The sequence below is a fragment of the Tamandua tetradactyla genome, chromosome 14 (assembly GCF_023851605.1).
Source record: "Tamandua tetradactyla isolate mTamTet1 chromosome 14, mTamTet1.pri, whole genome shotgun sequence".
Lineage (NCBI taxonomy): Eukaryota > Metazoa > Chordata > Mammalia > Pilosa > Myrmecophagidae > Tamandua > Tamandua tetradactyla.
The window spans coordinates 67,588,851-67,609,782 of NC_135340.1; the positions used below are offsets into that span (position 1 = coordinate 67,588,851).

The window sequence follows — 20,932 nt, forward strand, 5'->3', positions numbered from 1 at the left end:
GGTCTTATCCCATCTCTTCTGATCCCATTCTCTCTTTCATGGCTGTTTGTTGTTTTTAGAATAGTTCATTGAATCTTTTACATTTCCTTCCTAAAACATAGCACAAATAAAATTAAATAACTATTTACATTTCTCCTCCAACCATTAAGATCCATGACAACAAGTGCTTGACATGAACAGCCACTCAAATACTTGTTGAATGAATGAATATTCAATGTCATTTTTTTCTTTTTTTAGCTTATTTCTGATTAATGTGATAAAAGCCTGCTGTTACTCTTCCCACTTTGAAATTTGATATTTCAATTACCATCTATTTTTGTTTTTGAGTTTGTCAAAGTTGGAAATCAAATCCTACAAAATTTTCACCAGAAACATCACACAAAACCTAAAGAGAATCTCCTCCAGCAGGTTGCATAGCCCCACTGGCCTTTCTCTGCTTCTTTAAACAGGTTTTAGTTTACTTGAGGAGTCTAGTTCCTGTCTTCTCTTCTGCACTGATAATTTTTTGAATTGTTTTTAATACCTTCAATATAATTCTCCTCAGTGAGACAAGGAAACACGTGTTTTAAAAATAATGAAATTACATTAAGGAGTCACTCATGAAATATGAAGCCCAAGGGCAAAACCTTTAAATTGTCAAAAATAAAAAAGGAAGAAGACATTTTCTGAGTTCTAGTTTCCTTATTAATTATTGGAATTTCCAGGCCTCAACAGTCTTTAAAACCATCTATAGATAGAATTTATCATTATCATCTACCAAATGTTTATGTGAAGAACTGGGGAAAATTCAAGCTCTAACAAGAAACTGAATTCTAAATAATTTTAGAGACTGGTTAGAAGATAGGAGGGGGAAAAGAAAAGTATTTGATATCTACATGCCAGAAACTAAATGTCAGTGAAATTCAACTCTTCTCCAGAAGGCAATGGGAGAATAAACTATTGTTGCTGCCTGCAAGTAGGGGACAGTATTACAGAGAGGACATATACAAGCTTAATACATGATGAAGTAACAAATGACGCAATGGGGTAGATTAGGGTACTATGGGACTACTTAGGAAGGAACTTAACTATGATATCAGGGAAAGCTCCCAGAGGACAGAGTATTCAAATGTTAGAATTAGAACTAATGGGAACTTATTTTTTTTTCAGTCACTGTTATTGAGGAAATTTACTGATGTCTTTTGGTTTTGCTTCCTTAAAGTTCAGACTGCCAGGATTGTGCTTTTAACCACACATTACTGCTGCATGAACACAAGCTGAGAGCTACACAGATTTTATCCACTTCTTAGCTGCACTAAATAGTGCACCCTATTTCAATTTATTTCTCTGTGTTCTGTGTAAACCCACAGACTTAATTCATCAATGTTTGAGGGCCTAGAAATCCCCAAGTAGAAAATACTGCCCTTTTCATTGTCCTTTGTGGGAATGTTCCTGATTATATGGTGTCATCACTCCAAACCTAACACACAAAGAACATGTGACAGAGTTGAGAAACCACTGTCACAGAAGGAAACAAAGTCCACCCTCTCAAACCACAAATTCTAGATTTAGCTATACACTCAGTAGAATATCCTGTGCTAAAAAAGCAATAATCCACTATTATGGTCCTGTTTTGTTCCAGCTTCACTCATCCTGAGATGGCACACAATTTTCCAAAATTAATCTTAATTTAATTTACATTTTATTTTGTGGGAATTAGGTTACAACACAGGCCGGTCCCCAAAAATACATTCTGTCCTTTCAACTTCCTTCCCTCTATTACATGATCCCTACCTACTTCTGAGTATTCTGAACATTTATATTTTCCAGAGCATGTATTTGTGCATGAAACCTAAAACTCCTGGAGAGCTAAAAAGTTAGTGGAATACAAAATTGTTTTTGTTTTCAATTAAGAGTTGAGAAAACTGAGCGCACACAGTGAAATCAGTCCTGCTCGGTTCTCTTGCACACAGACGGAACTAAGTGACGTTCGTAGCAGTTGACCTTCATCTCTAGGGCAGATTTATTTCTGGAATAAATTCCAGGTGACAACCTCAGACCAAATGGAGTGTCTTCTTGATTTCCTCTAATGTCAGTCTACTACTCAGAAATGACACGTAGGTTCTTGGGACCTAGGCATTATATTTGAGGTCTGGTCTTTATGCTAGGTTCTCCATCAGAAGCCCATCCAGAACATAGGAGTCTGCACAGGAATACTGGATGCTCCCCAAGGCAAATCCATTTGCAAGAGTCCAAATGCATAGAGTACATGTTGAAACATTTTGCCATCTCCCAAGAAACTACAAAAAAGCAGCACCCTTTCTCGCTGTTTAATTTGCTTGCCCACATATCCTAAAAATCCTTGTCCAGTTTGTTTCAAACGTCCATTTAAAATAATAATACCTCTGCACTGACTAAAACTAAATGATATTTAACAAGATTTCTTACCCTGAGAATTCATGAACTTATGGCTGTGTATATACACAGAAACATTTGGTTTTTCCTACGAAGGGATTAACAGATTTCAGCAGATTTTCAAAAGGGTCAGTATTCCTTGATGAGACACTGGCATAGAACAATCACATTCCTGTTTTTTTATTGTTTTTTTGTTGTTGTTGTTGTCTTTACTACTTGGATATTTTTGAGAAAAGTGATTAAAGGTAGATATGCATCACCCAAAACAAATACACCAATGCAATGCAATCAGGTTAAATCAGGATAATTAGTTCTAAAAAGGTTCTCCAACACTTTTCTCAGTTGTAAAACAGTCTCCAGGATCAAAGCAGAAACCACTTGGGCAGTACTATTCAAAGTACTGACAGTGATAAATAATGGAGTACACTTAGCATCATACTTATATTTTCTTTTTCTTTCTAATTCTCAATAAGCTAATCCATATATCTTCAGCAAATTGGAGTGTTTACTTAAATAATAAAAGTTATCTAGGAATCACAAAATCTAAGCACTTACGAAATTTGAAAACTAGGATGGAGCACTGGTTAAATGGCTTGTCCCAAAATAACATACAATTATGAGATCTTAAAGCAACAAAAATACTGTGATCAGTTATGATGAACCCTGGAATTTGTGTATACATTAAAAATGAAAAACAAAAGAGGATGTTCTGAACATGTTGGCTTGGAAGTATAAGCTTTCAGAATTTAACTTTACACCACCAGACTTTTTATTCCAGAGATTCTTATATTTTAAGACATTCACACTCTTCATATTTGTGATATTTAATTGTTGGCCCTAGGTAGCTGGCTTGTTTCTTATCACTCATATGGGTGGCAATTACAAAGTCACCCTTAACCATTGGATAACAAGAAATTCAAAAGAAAACTCAAACAAGTTACTTTCCAGTAACTACAACTCTGCTTGGCATGCACACGTGCGCGTATACATGCATACAAGTCAAAACTAACGCTACATCAAATAGAATATTTTCTGTCCTTTTTTCTCTATTTTTTTCCCACTTTACTTGTCTTCTATTCCTTATATTACCATTATCTTTTGTCACAGATTTAGTTGTATACTTCCCCACCAGCTCTGCCCTCTCCTGCCCAAATCCCCATACTTCCAAGGAAGTTTTCCAGATCAAGAAATATGTTAGAACATTCAGAAACCTAGAAATATGTCTGCATATGTACACTGCAGGGGGAAAGCCTAAAAAAATTATACTTAAGATCTCAAAATACTGGGAAAACTGAAGTACATGTTTTATGTAGAATAATTTTAAAGAAAAAGGAAGTTCATCATAATAAAAAATTCACATGTTGAGTCATTATTCTGTGTCATTAATCTAAGAAATTTTCATTCATTCCCTCATTTAAACCCCACAACCACTCTAAAATCTTATTATACTAATAGAATAACTAAGGCTCAGGGAGTTGAAATAACATGTCCAATAACACAAAGCTAAATAATAAAAAACCACACAGGACAGAGGAAGCCACCTAAAATCTGAACTTAAAATAAAACAACCTCAAAATATTAAGCAAACAAAAACCAAATTAAATTTTAATTGCAAATATTTAACAATACAATGTTAAAAAACAGGGATTGTTTTTAACTGACACGCTATCCCTTTTGTATTCTGGATAAGTTTACAGCAAAATCTGAAGCTTAACTATATATATAAATATATATAATTTTTCTATCCTATTTGGACTACTTTCTGTAATTTATAATTATACTGTCACTGAGCTTACCATAAACTATCTCATTAAAATCCTTTGATGATCAGAAGTCTTTCAATTAATAAACTGAGGAGACTAGTAAATAAAGAACAAGAAGATATTTCCAGTTATCAAACTGATAGACCTCACACTGCTACTTTAGTCCTCAGTCTTATCACAAAGGCTTATATAATCAGATTCAAGTAATTCTTCAAACAACTATATTTTTAAAATTCAAGGTCTCTGATATTTGATAGTGACACCTGAAAATGAAAAAAATATTTTCTATACTCTTGCCAAAGCAGTACAGTTTATGCGATAGCACTACTGATAAGTGAAAATGCCTATCAAAAAGTTGTCAAGATCAAACTTCCCTGTCCAGCTAAGCAAATCTTTTTTGAATTCAAAATATGAATAGGTAATAGAATTTTTACAAGAGTCAAAGAAATAGCACTTATGGTACACATTTAAGAATCAAGGATTTATGATAATACCTGAAGTGAGAATTACTTTTTTAAAGAAAGATTCAACAGAAGACCTAGAGAAAAAGAAAAACTCAGATTGTTACCCTTTCCCAGCAGGAAATTTTAAATTACAGAATTTTCTTAAGAACTGATAAGATAATATTTACATATTACTGCCTGGTGGTTTCAAAATAAATAAAAACAATTTATTTTATCTAAAATAAAATCAGTTACAGCAATCCTGACATCAGATAAACACAAGTAGTTCTGTTTGCTATTCTTCATCAGGTGGCCAAGACCATCTCCCACCCCACCCTAACCCACCCCACCCCCGGCGGCAGGGGTGGGTGGGTGGGGAATCAGTTGAGGACTAAATTATTAAAACACAGCCAATTTTTAAGGATTCTATTGTCAAATAATAGATAAATTCAAGAGTTGAAATAGGTAGTAATGTTTATAATCTGGTCAAATACATATACATCAATTACCACCTTGAGGTTTTGATATTGAACAGAAACTTTCAGATGTTCCAATAATATAAAACATCTTCAGATGGTGAGTACAGGAATAAAGCCTGGATTTCTACCAAGAATATTTCCCCTGTAACACAATGGCAAAATCTTTGTGTATCACAACAGTAGACCTAACTTTCTTGCAATTTCATGTTCTTCCATCTTTTTGTAGCATATGAATGAAAGCAGCCTGTTCTTCCAAATTCTACTGATTCTTCCAACAAACTAAGGAAACGGGGTAGTGAAACTTAAGCAAAATTTCAGGGTTTTGTGTTTCTTTTAATGAGAAAATTAAATTATTAACTGATGACAGTGATAGCTCAAGAAAACAAAAATGACAAAATGTCAAGCAGTTAGAGTTGCATTTAATGAACTTGGGTCCTCTCTTCATACCTCTACCTCAAAACCCCGTCACCCTCCTCCACACCAACTATGTTACACACATGGCTCCTCTCCTGGAAATGAAGTGCTTTATACTGTGGAGGCCAACAAGTCCAAATGATATAACTTTATTTTGTTATAATTTTTATGATAATTTCAATCAAGTTCCAGATTTGGGTTCCATCTAAAGCTAGAAAAACTAAGAGATGATAGACCCTTTTAAAGTTCAGCAAATTGTAGGTTCACTAAACACTTTCTTTTTTAATGTTTACAACAAGTGATTTTGTAAATCTGTACTTAATTTGGAAGTCTTTTTCAGTTAATATAAATATATATGTATCACTAAAAATGATTAGTAAAAGGGACAAAACCCAGCACATACTTTTCTTTTCAAAGAAATCTCTTTTCACAAATCAATAATTTTAACATTGATTGCTAAAACTTTTTAAAGACAGATACTTCTTGAAAAGAACAACAAAACTAATCTTATTCCAAACTACGTAATTTGTAGAGAAAACAAAGTTCAAATATTAACTTGGAATTTATAATATACTAACATGACTCAGACATAAATAGATCACTAAGTGAATTAAAAAGGAACCATCTAGACAACTGTGTGAATCTGAATAAGTAAAAGAAAAATTGGTTATTAGAATCACATGGACTGTTCATAAAATGGGCAATATGCTCTCTAATCTCCTCTGTTTTAATTTAAAAGTCAATTAGCTAAATCAACTACATAAACTCCATAATTTCACAATATTTGAGAATATATAAAAATAGTTTCAAACTTTCCTATAATCTGTTGAATAAACCAATTCTTCCAGATACCATAAAAGCAAACTGTAGCCTATATGTTGGTCAATTTTTATAAATATTGAATTAGTGGGACTTAATAAGATTAGTAGTATAAACTAAAGCAGATATGGAATTATCACATTTGGAGGTCTAATTGAGTTTTAAAATGCTTTCTTAACCATCAGTAGAATGTTGTCTTCAAATTCCTTTATTCAGTTTTCTATAAGGACATTTAATAGAACACTACACTGAATTTGCTGTTGTATAACTTTTTTTTTTCATCTGAACAGCATGGAATTCGCCAATGGATCAAATAATGAACAGATTGTACAATTTGAGATAGCATCTTCAGAAATGCTATATAAAAAGATAGCTCACGACACCAATTCCTTAAACTACATAAATAATCTCAATAAGCTTAACTCTGACAATCATCAAATTCAGAGACAACAATTTCAATTAAAAATATGTAACATTATTTTAAATACATTCTCCTTAACAGCTTTGAATTTAAAATCCCCTCCCCCCACACCCTAAATATAGTTAATGCTTCTGTCTAAGCCCCATTCCCTTCACAGTATTCTCACTTCTATTACATTTTTTTCCCCCATGAAAATGAGCACATTGCATTTTGGTTTCTTTTCTTCCTACTCATTGTTCAGATAAGCATTTTAATAATCTTTTAAGCAATGCTGTTCAAAGAAAACAGGACATATGAAACTAAAGAAAATTCCCCTAAGTTCAATGTTTTTCAAAGTGAGATCATTTTCCTAAACCTATTATTAAAAATCCATGTGAAACAGATATCATAACTGGTAAACAGCTACAGAAAATTGGAAGCTTAAACATAAAGCCGTTAAAATACTTCATTACACACCTTCTCTGTGAAGCCCTTTGTTTCCACTGAAAACCATACTGGAATCCTTGTATAAAAGAAGTTGCCTTCTGGCTGTCAATAGCTATACTATCAGTAACTGAGGGATCCAGATGTCTGCAGTGGTTAAAACAAATGTTCAGCGTTGGATGCTTATTCCGCTTCCCTCTGTGTAAGGTTTTTCACAAAGGCAGCAGAGAAAGAGCGCACATAGCAACAGCACTCACAGCTGATTGGATAGAGGGTGTGTTCAATCTCCCCTGCTCGCTAGGTCCACTACAGCTTCCTGTCTTCTTGGCAGTACTATCATGTTTTCTTTGCTCCTCTTACGAACTCAACCGTGTTTAGGCAACTTGAAAGGAAAGAACAGTAGAACGGAAAATGACAAAGTATTCAAGTCTGAGCCACTAAATGCTTCTCTAGTTGCTTTTAAAAAGGGAGAATTTCATTAGCTAAAAATTTATTTCAATCAGTGTTTCACTTAAAACTCAGGACAAAGGAGAGCAGTAAAGGAATCAATTTATTCCTTCACATTTCAAGTAAATCAGGTCCTACAAGTTAAACTCTCTGAAACATGAAAACACAATCAGAAACCATCAACCTTCATGTACTTAAAACTACCACTTGTTTACAACAAACTTTACAAATTCCTAGAAAAGTACAACCAGTTAGATATTTAAAATGTGATTGAGTCAGATATATAGTTCACCTCAAATTTATGCAGTGTTTTTTAAGAGGGCAAAAAAAGTGAGGTTAACTGATTGATTGTAAAAATATTTTAAAAAGAAACATAATAGGTTACTTAGTAAAATCTGGCAAAAAAAAAAGATTTAACTAGGAGTTTACATTAAAACATCTCTTCTTACATAAGAAAGATGAGAATTACCCTAAATTCATACAGCTTTCTTTACCATAAAATTACCTAGGAATATGCGGGTATGGGAGACTTTTTCAAGTTTCAAGTACTGGGATTCAAAGTACCAGTTCACACTATCTTCCTGAGCTTTAACAACAACAAAAATCGCTCCCCGATTTAGGAAGTTTTTTGGGGACTAGCGAAAATAGTAGGAGATGAACAGATATGAAGGATCACATATGACCATGAAATTAGGATTTCTAATTTCAGAAATATTTTCCCTGAACATCACATTAACCAGGACAGTCGTTTTGGACCTTTTAAAAATGGGGCCCTTTTTATATTTCCACTTTCAATCAAATGTATTATCAGTGGTGGCTTTAGCTTTCTGTAGAGGTTTGTAGGAAGATGCTGGGGAGTATGCTGTTTATTACTCAGATCTTTGTTTATCTGGCATGTCTTAGGGTAGGAAGTAGAGGCTGATGGAAATGTTGGCATTACTAACGCACCCCATCTCCAGCCACCTCATGATGCTTGACTTATTAGAATGAGTTAAAGAGCATCCTGAGGTACTATTTCTAAATGAGGAGCCATTAACAGCACTGTAGTTTCATACCTCCTCAGAATCCACAAGATTCCTACCCTTGAAGAAGCTTCCAGAATCCCTGGGATTCTGCAGTATGCAAATAAATGCAACCTGTAAGAGTGAAACTTATTATTACTTTTAGTATAAATATTAAAGAATCTGATCCTTGGCCCCACAACTGACCAGAGGAAGAGTTGTTAAAGGAGATCTGTTTTGGAATACAATAAGCCCTGAGGTAGATGACTCTGAGAAAGAACGGCATAGTAGGTAGAGCAAAAGAGCTTGAGGCAAAAACCTGAGTTCAAAATATGAATCTGCCAATTACTAACAGTGAGATCTTATACAAATAACCATTTTGAGCTTCAGTTTCCTTATCTGTAAAATGAAGTTAACTCACCAGCATAAAGGTATAATCAGAGGCTTATAATGCAGAATATAGACTTGTAATGTAAAAAAAAAAAAAGTTAACTCACATGTCTATAGTGAAAGGTAAAGGATGCTCTCTGCAAAACAGGCTGGTCTTTTTTTGGTTACTGAGATCTTCAAGCTTCTTCAAAACTCAAGGGTTTTTGCAAATGCTGCTCTTCCTCTATTTGGACTGTCCTCCCACATCCTCTTCAATTAATATGTCTCAGCCTAAATTTTTCTTCCTAGGGCATCTTTCCCTGATCCAAGAAGACTAGTCTCAGGTCTCCTGTACTTTATTCTTGGTACTTAATCCATAGAACATTAAATAAAATAAAGATTTGCAAAATGAATGGTTTAGTGTCAATCTCCTCTACCAAACTGTAAATACTTTAAAGGAAGGTAACCATGTTTATCTAGTTCATTTCTTTAACCCTAGCACCCAGGAGTGTGCCTGGAACATTTCAGGCCCTCAAAAAATATGTTGAATAACTTATCAATAGATGTAAAGTACCTAATATTGTGCCTGATAAATGCTACAAAATATTTGATTATGCAACAACTGCGAGACCAAGAATCATTATCTTTGTTGTTCAAACAAGGAAATTAGTTCTAAAAGTTTATTCACCCAAGTCACACAATTAGAAGTCAAAAGAAATCAAATTCTTAAAAATTCAGATTAATTAATTTATAGTACAAAATTAAGCTTTTCATATACCCTTAAAAAATAACATATAATCCCTACATTGTATTTGGAATATTTCCTTTCAGTTATAATCCTTAAACTTTTAAGTTAAAGGCTAATTATATCCTAGATCCATAACTAAAACTACTGGTTAACTTCATGTTTAAAGAGAACTTATAGAAAAAATATTAAATTTATTTAGTCTGAAGCATGTAACCACAAATGAATAAAATGCATTGCAAAAGACATGCCGCCTTAAAAAATAAAAATCAATTGAGAAATAGTTTTATTTAGTGAAGTGTTCACTTTGCACCGAAAATTTTCTAATAACTTTCAGAATGGCACTTTACATATTTCTGAAGAAGGCTTGCATGTCCCTGCTTTGCTCATCTTGGCACACAAAGCTGTAAAATAACAGTATATTATCTACTTCATAAATCTCAAAGGTCTACACATTAAGAATCTGAATAATACGAAATTCCCCAATAAGTGCTAGTCCCAGGTTATCAACTCTCAACCCTCAATTCATGACAAACCCTTTTCCCCCTGTACCTCACCTAGCACAGCATGGTCATAAGTATGCTTTCTGAATGGACCAGACAAAAAATATATTACTTTTGTTATTCCAAAGTAAAGAGGTAAGTAGAACAAAGATCTTCTACAAGAATTTTTGAAACTATGTTCCAATATAAAATGGGAAAGTTTAAAATATCAACTATTTTAGATTATTTATGCCCTCTGTGCCAGTTTGAATCTATTATGTACTCCAGAAAAGCCATGTTTTTTTTTATTAATTAAAAAAAGAATTAACAAAACAATTAGAAATCATTCCAATCTACATGTACAATCAGTAATTCTTAATAGCATCACATAGTTGCATATTCATCATTTCTTAGTACATTTGCATCGATTTAGAAAAAGAAATAAAAAGACAACAGAATAAGAATTAAAACAATAATAGAAAGAAAAAAAAACAAAAAAAACAAAAACAAAAAACCTATACCTCACATGCAGCTTCATTCAGTGTTTTAACATAATTGCATTACAATTGGGTAGTATTGTGCTGTCCATTTCTGAGTTTTTATATCCAGTCCCGTTGTACAGTCTGTATCCCTTCATCTCCAATTATCCCTTCTCTTTTTTTTTTTTTTTTAATTAACGGAAAAAAAGAAATTAACCCAACATTTAGAGATCATACCATTCTACACATGCAATCATTAATTCTTAACATCATCACATAGATGCATGATCATCATTTCTTAGTACATTTGCATTGGTTTAGAAGAACTAGCAACATAACCGAAAAAGATATAGAATGTTAATATAGAGAAAAAAATAAAAGTAATAATAGTAAAATCAAAACAAAACAAAACAAAACAAAACAATAACCTATAGCTCAGATGGAGCTTCATTCAGTGTTTTAACATGATTACTTTACAATTAGGTATTATTGTGCTGTCAATTTTTGAGTTTTTGTATCTAGTCCTGTTGCACAGTCTGTATCCCTTCAGCTTCAATTACCCATTGTCTTACCCTGTTTCTAACTCCTGCTGAACTCTGTTACCAATGACATATTTCAAGTTTATTCTCGAATGTCCGTTCACATCAGTGGGACCATACAGTATTTGTCCTTTAGTTTTTGGCTGGATTCACTCAGCATAATATTCTCTAGGTCCATCCATGTTATTACATGGTTCCTAAGTTTATCTTGTCTTAAAGCTGCATAATATTCCATCGTATGTATATACCACAGTTTGTTTAGCCACTCTTCTGTTGATGGAGATTTTGGCTGTTTCCATCTCTTTGCAATTGTAAATAATGCTGCTATAAACATTGGTGTGCAAATGTCCGTTTGTGTCTTTGCCCTTAAGTCCTTTGAGTAGATACCTAGCAATGGTATTGCTGGGTCGTATGGCAATTCTATATTCAGCTTTTTGAGGAACCGCCAAACTGCCTTCCACAGTGGTTGCACCCTTTGACATTCCCACCAACAGTGGATAAGTGTGCCTCTTTCTCCGCATCCTCTCCAGCACTTGTCATTTTCTGTTTTGTTGATAATGGCCATTCTGGTGGGTGTGAGATGATATCTCATTGTGGTTTTGATTTGCATTTCTCTAATGGCCAGGGACATTGAGCATCTCTTCATGTGCCTCTTGGCCATCCGTATTTCCTCTTCTGAGAGGTGTCTGTTCAAGTCTTTTTCCCATTTTGTAATTGGGTTGGCTGTCTTTTTGTTGTTGAGATGAACAATCTCTTTATAAATTCTGGATACTAGACCTTTATCTGATATATCATTTCCAAATATTGTCTCCCATTGTGAAGGCTGTCTTTCTACTTTCTTGATGAAGTTCTTTGATGCACAAAAGTGTTTAATTTTGAGGAGTTCCCATTTATTTATTTCCTTCTTCAGTGCTCTTGCTTTAGGTTTAAGGTCCATAAAACCGCCTCCAGTTGTAAGATCCATAAGATATCTCCCAACATTTTCCTCTAACTGTTTTATGGTCTTAGACCTAATGTTTAGATCTTTGATCCATTTTGAGTTAACTTTTGTATAGGGTGTGAGAGATGGGTCTTCTTTCATTCTTTTGCATATGGATATCCAGTTCTCTAGGCACCATTTATTGAAGAGACTGTTCTGTCCCAGGTGAGTTGGCTTGACTGCCTTATCAAAGATCAAATGTCCATAGATGAGAGGGTCTATATCTGAGCACTCTATTCGATTCCATTGGTCGATATATCTATCTTTATGCCAATACCATGCTGTTTTGACCACTGTGGCTTCATAATATGCCTTAAAGTCAGGCAGTGCGAGACCTCCAGCTTCGTTTTTTTTCCTCAAGATGTTTTTAGCAATTCGGGGCACCCTGCCCTTCCAGATAAATTTGCTTATTGGTTTTTCTAATTCTGAAAAATAAGTTGTTGGGATTTTGATTGGTATTGCATTGAATCTGTAAATCAATTTAGGTAGGATTGACATCTTAACTATATTTAGTCTTCCAATCCATGAACACGGTATGCCCTTCCATCTATTTAGGTCTTCTGTGATTTCTTTTAGCAGTTTTTTGTAGTTTTCTTTATATAGGTTTTTTGTCTCTTTAGTTAAATTTATTCCTAGGTATTTTATTCTTTTAGTTGCAATTGTAAATGGGATTCGTTTCTTGATTTCCCCCTCAGCTTGTTCATTACTAGTGTATAGAAATGCTACAGATTTTTGAATGTTGATCTTGTAACCTGCTACTTTGCTGTACTCATTTATTAGCTCTAGTAGTTTTGTTGTGGATTTTTCCGGGTTTTCGACGTATAGTATCATATCGTCTGCAAACAGTGATAGTTTTACTTCTTCCTTTCCAATTTTGATGCCTTGTATTTCTTTTTCTTGTCTAATTGCTCTGGCTAGAACCTCCAACACAATGTTGAATAATAGTGGTGATAGTGGACATCCTTGTCTTGTTCCTGATCTTAGGGGGAAAGTTTTCAATTTTTCCCCATTGAGGATGATATTAGCTGTGGGTTTTTCATATATTCCCTCTATCATTTTAAGGAAGTTCCCTTGTATTCCTATCTTTTGAAGTGTTTTCAACAGGAAAGGATGTTGAATCTTGTCGAATGCCTTCTCTACATCAATTGAGATGATCATGTGATTTTTCTGCTTTGATTTGTTGATATGGTGTATTACATTAATTGATTTTCTTATGTTGAACCATCCTTGCATACCTGGGATGAATCCTACTTGGTCATGATGTATAATTCTTTTAATGTGTTGTTGGATACGATTTGCTAGAATTTTATTGAGGATTTTTGCATCTGTATTCATTAGAGAGATTGGTCTGTAGTTTTCTTTTTTTGTAATATCTTTGCCTGGTTTTGGTATGAGGGTGATGTTGGCTTCATAGAATGAATTAGGTAGTTTTCCCTCCACTTCGATTTTTTTGAAGAGTTTGAGGAGAATTCGTACTAATTCTTTCTGGAACGTTTGGTAGAATTCACATGTGAAGCCATCTGGTCCTGGACTTTTCTTTTTAGGAAGCTTTTGAATGACTAATTCAATTTCTTTACTTGTGATTGGTTTGTTGAGGTCATCTATGTCTTCTTGAGTCAAAGTTGGTTGTTCATGTCTTTCCAGGAACCCGTCCATTTCCTCTAAATTGTTGTATTTATTAGCGTAAAGTTGTTCATAGTATCCTGTTATTACCTCCTTTATTTCTGTGAGGTCAGTAGAAAAGCCATGTTTTAATCTTGACCCAATCATGTGGGAACAGCCCTTTCTTTTAATTATGATTCTATACTGTAGGCTGGAAACTTTTGATTAGATTACCTCCCCCAATTGTGGGTGTGGCTGTTTGATTAGATAGAGATATGACTCCACCCTTCCAGGAGGGTCTTGATTAGTTTACCGGAATTTTTTAAAAGAGAGAACATTTTGAAGAGAGAAAGGACAGAGCTGACAGAGGAAAACAACAGAAACTTCAGAGCCCAGAGATACTGACACTTGGAGAACAGAGACACAGATGTTTGGAGCCCATCAGACATCACATGAGGTGTTAAGCAAGCCACAATCTGGAGAGAGTCAAGGGAAGCCAAGAGATGAAAGCAGCCCTGGAAAAGCAAAGTAAAGAACCCCTACAGGAAGCTGGAAGCAACAGAGCCCAGAAGCAAGGGACCAGCAGATACCATCTGTATACTTTTCTAGCTGACAAAGGTGTCCCTGACACATTGGCCTTTCTTGAATTAAGTATCTTTACCTGGATGCCTTAGTTTGGACATTTTCATAAGCTTAGAACTGTAAAATTGTAACTTATTAAATTCCCCTTTTTAAAAGCTGTTCCAGTTCTGGTCTATCACATTATGGCAACTTGCAAACTAACACACCCTCTATTAGCAGAAATAATTGAGACTTACTGATAGTAAATTACTTTAGAGATAATCATGCTATCTTTGACACTTCCTAAACATAAAGAATTATTATTAGTTGGAAAAAAAGTACACTTCAAAGATAATTATTAAATAGCTACTACATATGTATCCACATGGACAGGCATGATTCTAATATCTTTACATACTCAACTCCTATGTTATTCCCACAGATGCAAAAACTGGCTTGTTATGTACCCCAAACCCCACAAAACCAAGTAGGTTGGCCCAGGATTCAAATGTAGGTCTTCCTGAATCTAAAATGTGTATTCTTAATCATACTATCCCTCCCTTAACAATTCCTGTCTCATATACATTTCCATAAGGCAAATATGGTCACACAAGGATAAAGTTTAAAGGCAAAAAGCTCAAATTAACATTTTCCATTCATAACTCATTTTACCACCACACACCCATTACACTTCAAAAGTGACTGATGTTAATACACTACTTCCAACACAGGAAAACAAAACTTCACTGCTAAATAGGCAATCAGACTAGAGCATGACCATGAAAACAACGATAAAAGGTTGAATCTGTAAAACTTCACACACTTCATGATCACAGAGCATATACCTAATCTAAAGAAAGTAAAAGGAAGTAGAAAAGGACACAAAACCAGGAACCACAAATCTGGGTTCTGGTCCAAACTCTACCTCTGCTGCTAGTAGCTTTGTGACCTTGCGCATGAAATGAAATCCCTCATCTCTAAGTTAGGAATCATTCTTTTTTTCTTTTTCTGACACTGTTGGTCCGTTGTAAAAATCAAATAGGATAGGATAAAATGGTTTTGAAAACAGTAACTGCTAGGCACAAATAGGATTATCATTATCTCTGGTAGTCTTCTGGGGAATAGGGGAAAAGTCCAGCTGTGACAGTGTAAACATGTTTGCACAAAATTCAACCTCACCACTGGAAAGGTCCCTTAAAGCAGCAGCAAGACATAGTGGAGAAGAATCAGGTAGTGCAGGGGTTCAAATTCTTACCACTTATAAGCTATGATAACACAATATCTAATCTATCTGTAAAATGGAAATAATTTCGGGCTATGAACCATCTAGTTTTTAGTACTTGGCTTTCAAACAATTTATGTTTCCCATTTTCCTTTGCAAACATTAGCTCTATAGGATGTCAATAAAAGGCAAATATGCCAATACACACACACACACACACACACACACACACACCAACAAAGAGAGGGCAATACATTAGTAGCAACTTATGTTAAGAATAATGGGGATAATTCAAATCTTGAATAGTAAAGGAAGCTACTATAGCACTCATATTTTGAAAATTTTTAAAAATAATGTCAATTAAGACATTTAATAGTTCAATAGCTAAAATTTAACATCAGCTAAAATTTAACACTGTTAACAGTTACGGAAAACAGGGAAATTTATGCTTTTTCTTTATTTTTAAATAAGAACTTTTATGAAAAAACAAATATGTTGTTAAGTTGGTACTGGGATAAATTAAAGTGTAACACATTATATTAATTTCTACTGGGAGATTCTTAGCAATCACTATTGCTGAAACCTTTCCCCACTGATTTAGATTCATTATGACATGGTACAAAATAAGCCAAGGGCCAAACTGCAATTCAAAAATATTGTACTTTTAAGAACTAAAGCAGATTCTTAAAATTAAAATATTAAAAAGTATCTAAGAGACTTAATTGGGGTTATTCCATCTTTCAAAAGAGTTTGGGTTATAATGACCTAGATTAGTTCTAGAAGCTGAGTTTTGTTTATGAAATCTACAATCTTGGAGAAAAGAAAATGTTCTAGTCTGTCTCCTGGCATCATTCATACTACACTGTTTAAAATGAGCTAGAACAAGAGTTATTCATAATCTAAGCTACTAGACAAACACTTTGCCTAATAATATCTTGTACACATACTGCTCAGATTTGATAAGTAAAAAGATCAAATATATGAACTCATTTATTATATCATTTACACTTTAATACAAAGTCTTTATAAATTAATATCACCATAATGAAATAAAATGTGTGCCAAGACGCACATGGATTCTCCTTTGCCCACACCCTTATTTCTTTAAAGACATGTTCTCAGATGTTGTCAATCTCCCTGCAATTTAAAGAATGCTATGCCCTACAACTCAACAATGAAAAAACATAAATCCCATTAAAAAATGGGCAAGACTAAGATAGATACTTTTTATAAAGAGTAAATACAAATGGCTAAAAAGCACATGAAAAGATGCTTAACTTCATTAGCTCTTAGGGAAATGCAAATCAAAACCACAATGAGGTATCATTTCACATCTACTAGAAAGGCCACTATGAAAAAAAAAACAGAAAACTGCAAGTGTTGGAGAGGATGCAAAGAAATAGGAATACATACACTGCTGGTGGGAATGTAAAATAATGGAGCTACTATGAAGACAGTTTGGCGATTCCTCAGGAAGCTAAGTATAGAACTGCCATACGATGCAATATTCCCAATACTAGGTATATACTGAGAACTGAAAGCAGGGACATGAACAAACATTTGTCACTTAATGCTCATAGCAGCATTATTCACAATTGACAAAAGATGGAAACAATCTTAGGATCCATCAACCAATGAATAAACAAAATGTAGTAGATATATACAATGAAATATTACTCAGCTGTAAGAAGGAATGAAGTCCTGATACATGCTACAAACTCAGATGAACACTTAGGACATTATGTTGAGTGAATAAGTCAGACACAAAAAGACAAATATTGTATGGTCTCACTAATATGAACTAATTCTAATAAGCAAACTCTTAGAGTATACGTTACGAGGAGACAGAATGAGGGTAAGAGGGTAGAGAATGGGGAGCTGATGCTTAATTAGTACAGAATTTTTAATAAGGGTGATTGTAAATATGTGGAAATGAATAGAGGTGATGCTAGGACATTACTGTGAGTGTAATTAACAGCATTAAATTATGGGTGTTATGATTTAAAAGGGGAAATCTAGGATCATGTGTGTCACTAGAAGGAAAGCTACAGGATAAAATATGGGACTGTATAACAGAGTGAACCCTGTTGTGGATGACGACTGTGGTTAATTATACAAATATAAGAATGTTATACAAATACAAGAATGTCCTCACATGAACTAGAGCAAATGGCACTATTATAAGGTGTTAATAAAGGGTGGCATATGGGAAAATATAACTAATGCAAACAATGGACTATAGTTAACAGTAAAATTGTAATATTTCACAAACTGTAACAAAGGTAATATACCAATGCTAAGTGTCAATAATTATGGGGTACAAGGGTATGGGATTTTTTTTTCTGGGGCAATAAGAATATTTTCAACTTGATTGTAGTGATGAATGCACAACTCTGTGATTCTTTCAAGAGCAACTGATTGTACACTTTGGATGGACTGTACGTGTAGGAATAAAACTGCTTAAAAAAATGCTATGTTCATTTTAGTCTTAATCTAGATTAAGAATTTAGTCAATCAAAATCATGAATTTTTTCTTCTGATACAAACTGGTGTTTTACTGAAAGTATTTTCAAGGAGATGATGTATCCTACATTTAATGTCTCCTTTGACAATAACAATTTCACTAAATAAGAGTATTTTACAGATGAAGAAACTAAAGGATGGAGATCAGGGAGCTGGTGGGTGACCTAATTAGAAAGAACCTAACCTAGGTTTAACTCCAAGACTTATGTTTTTTTGACACAACTACCGTATCACTAGCAGATGTTATTATCTCTACTAATTATGGCAATAGCTGTACAAATGACAGATTCCTCATTTAAAATTTGAGAATGTTAGCTTAATTCTGATAGTTATGAAGAACTGAGTAAATTTCATGTAGCTTTATGAAAAGCTCAGTGATTAAGTTCTTAAACCTTTAATACTATTTGTTTGCATTAAAAAAATTTGGCTGAATTCAGACTATTTCATATAGACTTGTTTCAAATGATATGAGTAAACTCTTCTGGTTACCCATTACACCTCAAACTCTAACATATCTAAAATGGAATTAAAATTTCCCTGAATAAGATTCCCCATTATTATCAACGGCACCCTCTTGATTCCCTAAACTACAAACTTCGGAAATAATCAAAATAGCCCATTTATTATGTGCTTATTAAGTGCCTGGCATGACCACTTTATTCATTATATCATTTAATATTCATAATAAATCTATGAAATGGATACCGTTATTACCCCCGTTTTAACCTATGACAAAACTGAAGTTCAGAATTTTAGTAACTTGATCAAGCTTACACAGAACAGGTGACAGAACCCAATCTTTCCAGTGCTAATTCTAGTGCTAAAATCAATTATCTTAACATCTATGACAGTGTTTTTCAATCTACAGGATTAATGAGCTGTGAAATTAATCTAGGAGGCTAAAACTCCCTCTTTTCTTTTTAACAGAATAGGCAAAAGAAAGTATCAGCCACCATGGTATGTACTAAGGTTTAGTAATGACTGTTGTTGTTGTGGGGATCAGGGAAGGAGTCTTGCTACATATCAATTGTATCTCTAATTGCGTACTGCAGTCCCAAAACTTTAAAGCTACTGCACCATGTAATGCTTTCTCTCCATTATCACCATCCTCAGCTTTGCTTCTATCAACATCCACATTCAAGCAACATGGATCCTGGAGCACATTTAAAGATTGAGATGAGGTTTTATTTAACTAAGAGTTTGAGAAAGAGTCATTGCTAGAGATTTTCAGCCAAAATTTACATACCTCACAGGCCGCCCCAGATTTTCCTTTATTAGGTGACACTGTTCTGTTAGAGACACAGATGTTAACAGATCCTTAAGGATGCAGAAATGTACAAATTCTGTACCGACGAATGACCTTTTTTGTGTAAAGAGACAGGAATCTCTCACTCACGCAAATGCTACAATCAACTTTTCTATTAAAGCTCCCCATTTTCAATGTAATTTAAGTTTATACAATTATTTCACCCAGAAAGCCAGCGGAAAATACTTATTTGAATACTTCAATCATTTCTAACCACTTACAACCAGGAAGGTTTTAGCTGCATAGCCTAAAGGGGAAATCATAAACTGAGTACCTCAATTGTAGTCTATACTTACTGAAACTAAATTTATTTTCTTCATTCTTTTTTTAAATTAATTTTATTTTTTTTATTTTCTTCATTCTTAAAATCAAAACAAAACAGAACAACATCTTACGCACACACACACACACACACAAACACAATCCCATAGTCAAACCAAAAAATGTGGGGCCACCACAAATGGAAAGAGGTAGTAGAGTTGTAGGGGTTCTGGAAGTCTGTGCATGCCATATGACACGCCCTTACTCTGGCCAGTCCCTGCTCTACCAAAAGAGCACAGGTAACCACCACTCCTGATCTGTCTGTTGCCTCAGGAAGAAAGTCAGAAAAAACTACATTCAATTACAAGATCCATGAAGGCAGATGCCATGTTAGTTCTTGCTTTTCTAGTACATAAGTACTGGGAACAGTGCAAATGCTAAATGAATATTTGTTTCAGAAATGAAAAGAGGGAAAGGGGTTCAAATTTCTAAAGCTTTACAATATCAAACTGTAAATTCTAAAAATGATAAATCATATTTAACCAATATAACTTATTATAGAAAGGCACTATTCATAAAAATTCATATCACTTTCTACAAAAAGAACATTTTATTAAAATAAGTGCATTTTGGAAAAAAAACAGTATAGAAATAAAATATTTCTGAAAAAGTACAAGTATTTTGTACTAAATCAAAGTAAGCGTGGCACATTGTCAATCCCTTAATTTACTAAACGCATCCATAGTTATAAAATATTAGATGCAGCATCCTACAGGACACAACATCCTACATTACACATCCTACACAGCAAACTGTCTATCTCAATGTACATTTAAAGTACAGAATGAAATATCAATTAATGGAAGACAAGATTTAAGTACACTAGCAGAACTTCAAATGGCTAATAATTAGGGTGACCATAAAATTCAATGTCCAAACAGTGATGTATTTAGAGTGAAGAGATGAGGCAATTGTGAAATAGGATAGGACACAGGGACAACAGGCATAAACCAGAACCTTCTTAGGTAGCATTTAACCCATCCCATCTCCCTCAAAAGTGTGAACTTAATGGCAGAGTAAAAGAGATATAAAATTGTTAACTCAAATACTTTAAATTTATGATATTTTAGAATGTATACACCTTTGAAATAGTTTAAAACTGTGTTTGTATCTCAATTATCTTTTAAAAAAAAAGTTGTATGTAACTTACTCCACATTTCAGCTTGCATTTCTGAAGGGAGGGAAAAGAAAAATTAAGTC

General features: G+C 33.9%; 1 protein-coding gene across 13 annotated transcripts in view; it reads right to left on the reverse strand.

The window, feature by feature from the left end:
* ATOSA (atos homolog A) overlaps positions 1-20,932 on the reverse strand; it is a 148,279-nt gene that overhangs the window by 87,050 nt on the left and 40,297 nt on the right. For 2 of the 13 annotated variants that reach the window (XR_013162405.1, XM_077127943.1), the window contains exon 1: positions 7,190-10,665. The exons of 8 other annotated variants lie outside the window; for them this stretch is intronic. Coding sequence is in view for 4 of the 5 variants with exons in the window: in XM_077127943.1 (XP_076984058.1) it covers positions 7,190-7,226 (37 nt within the window). In the remaining variant the exon portion in view is untranslated. Of the gene's footprint in view, positions 1-7,189; positions 10,666-20,932 lie in introns of those variants that run through there. 3 more of the 13 variants (XM_077127935.1, XM_077127934.1, XM_077127933.1) reach the window with 3 other exon arrangements.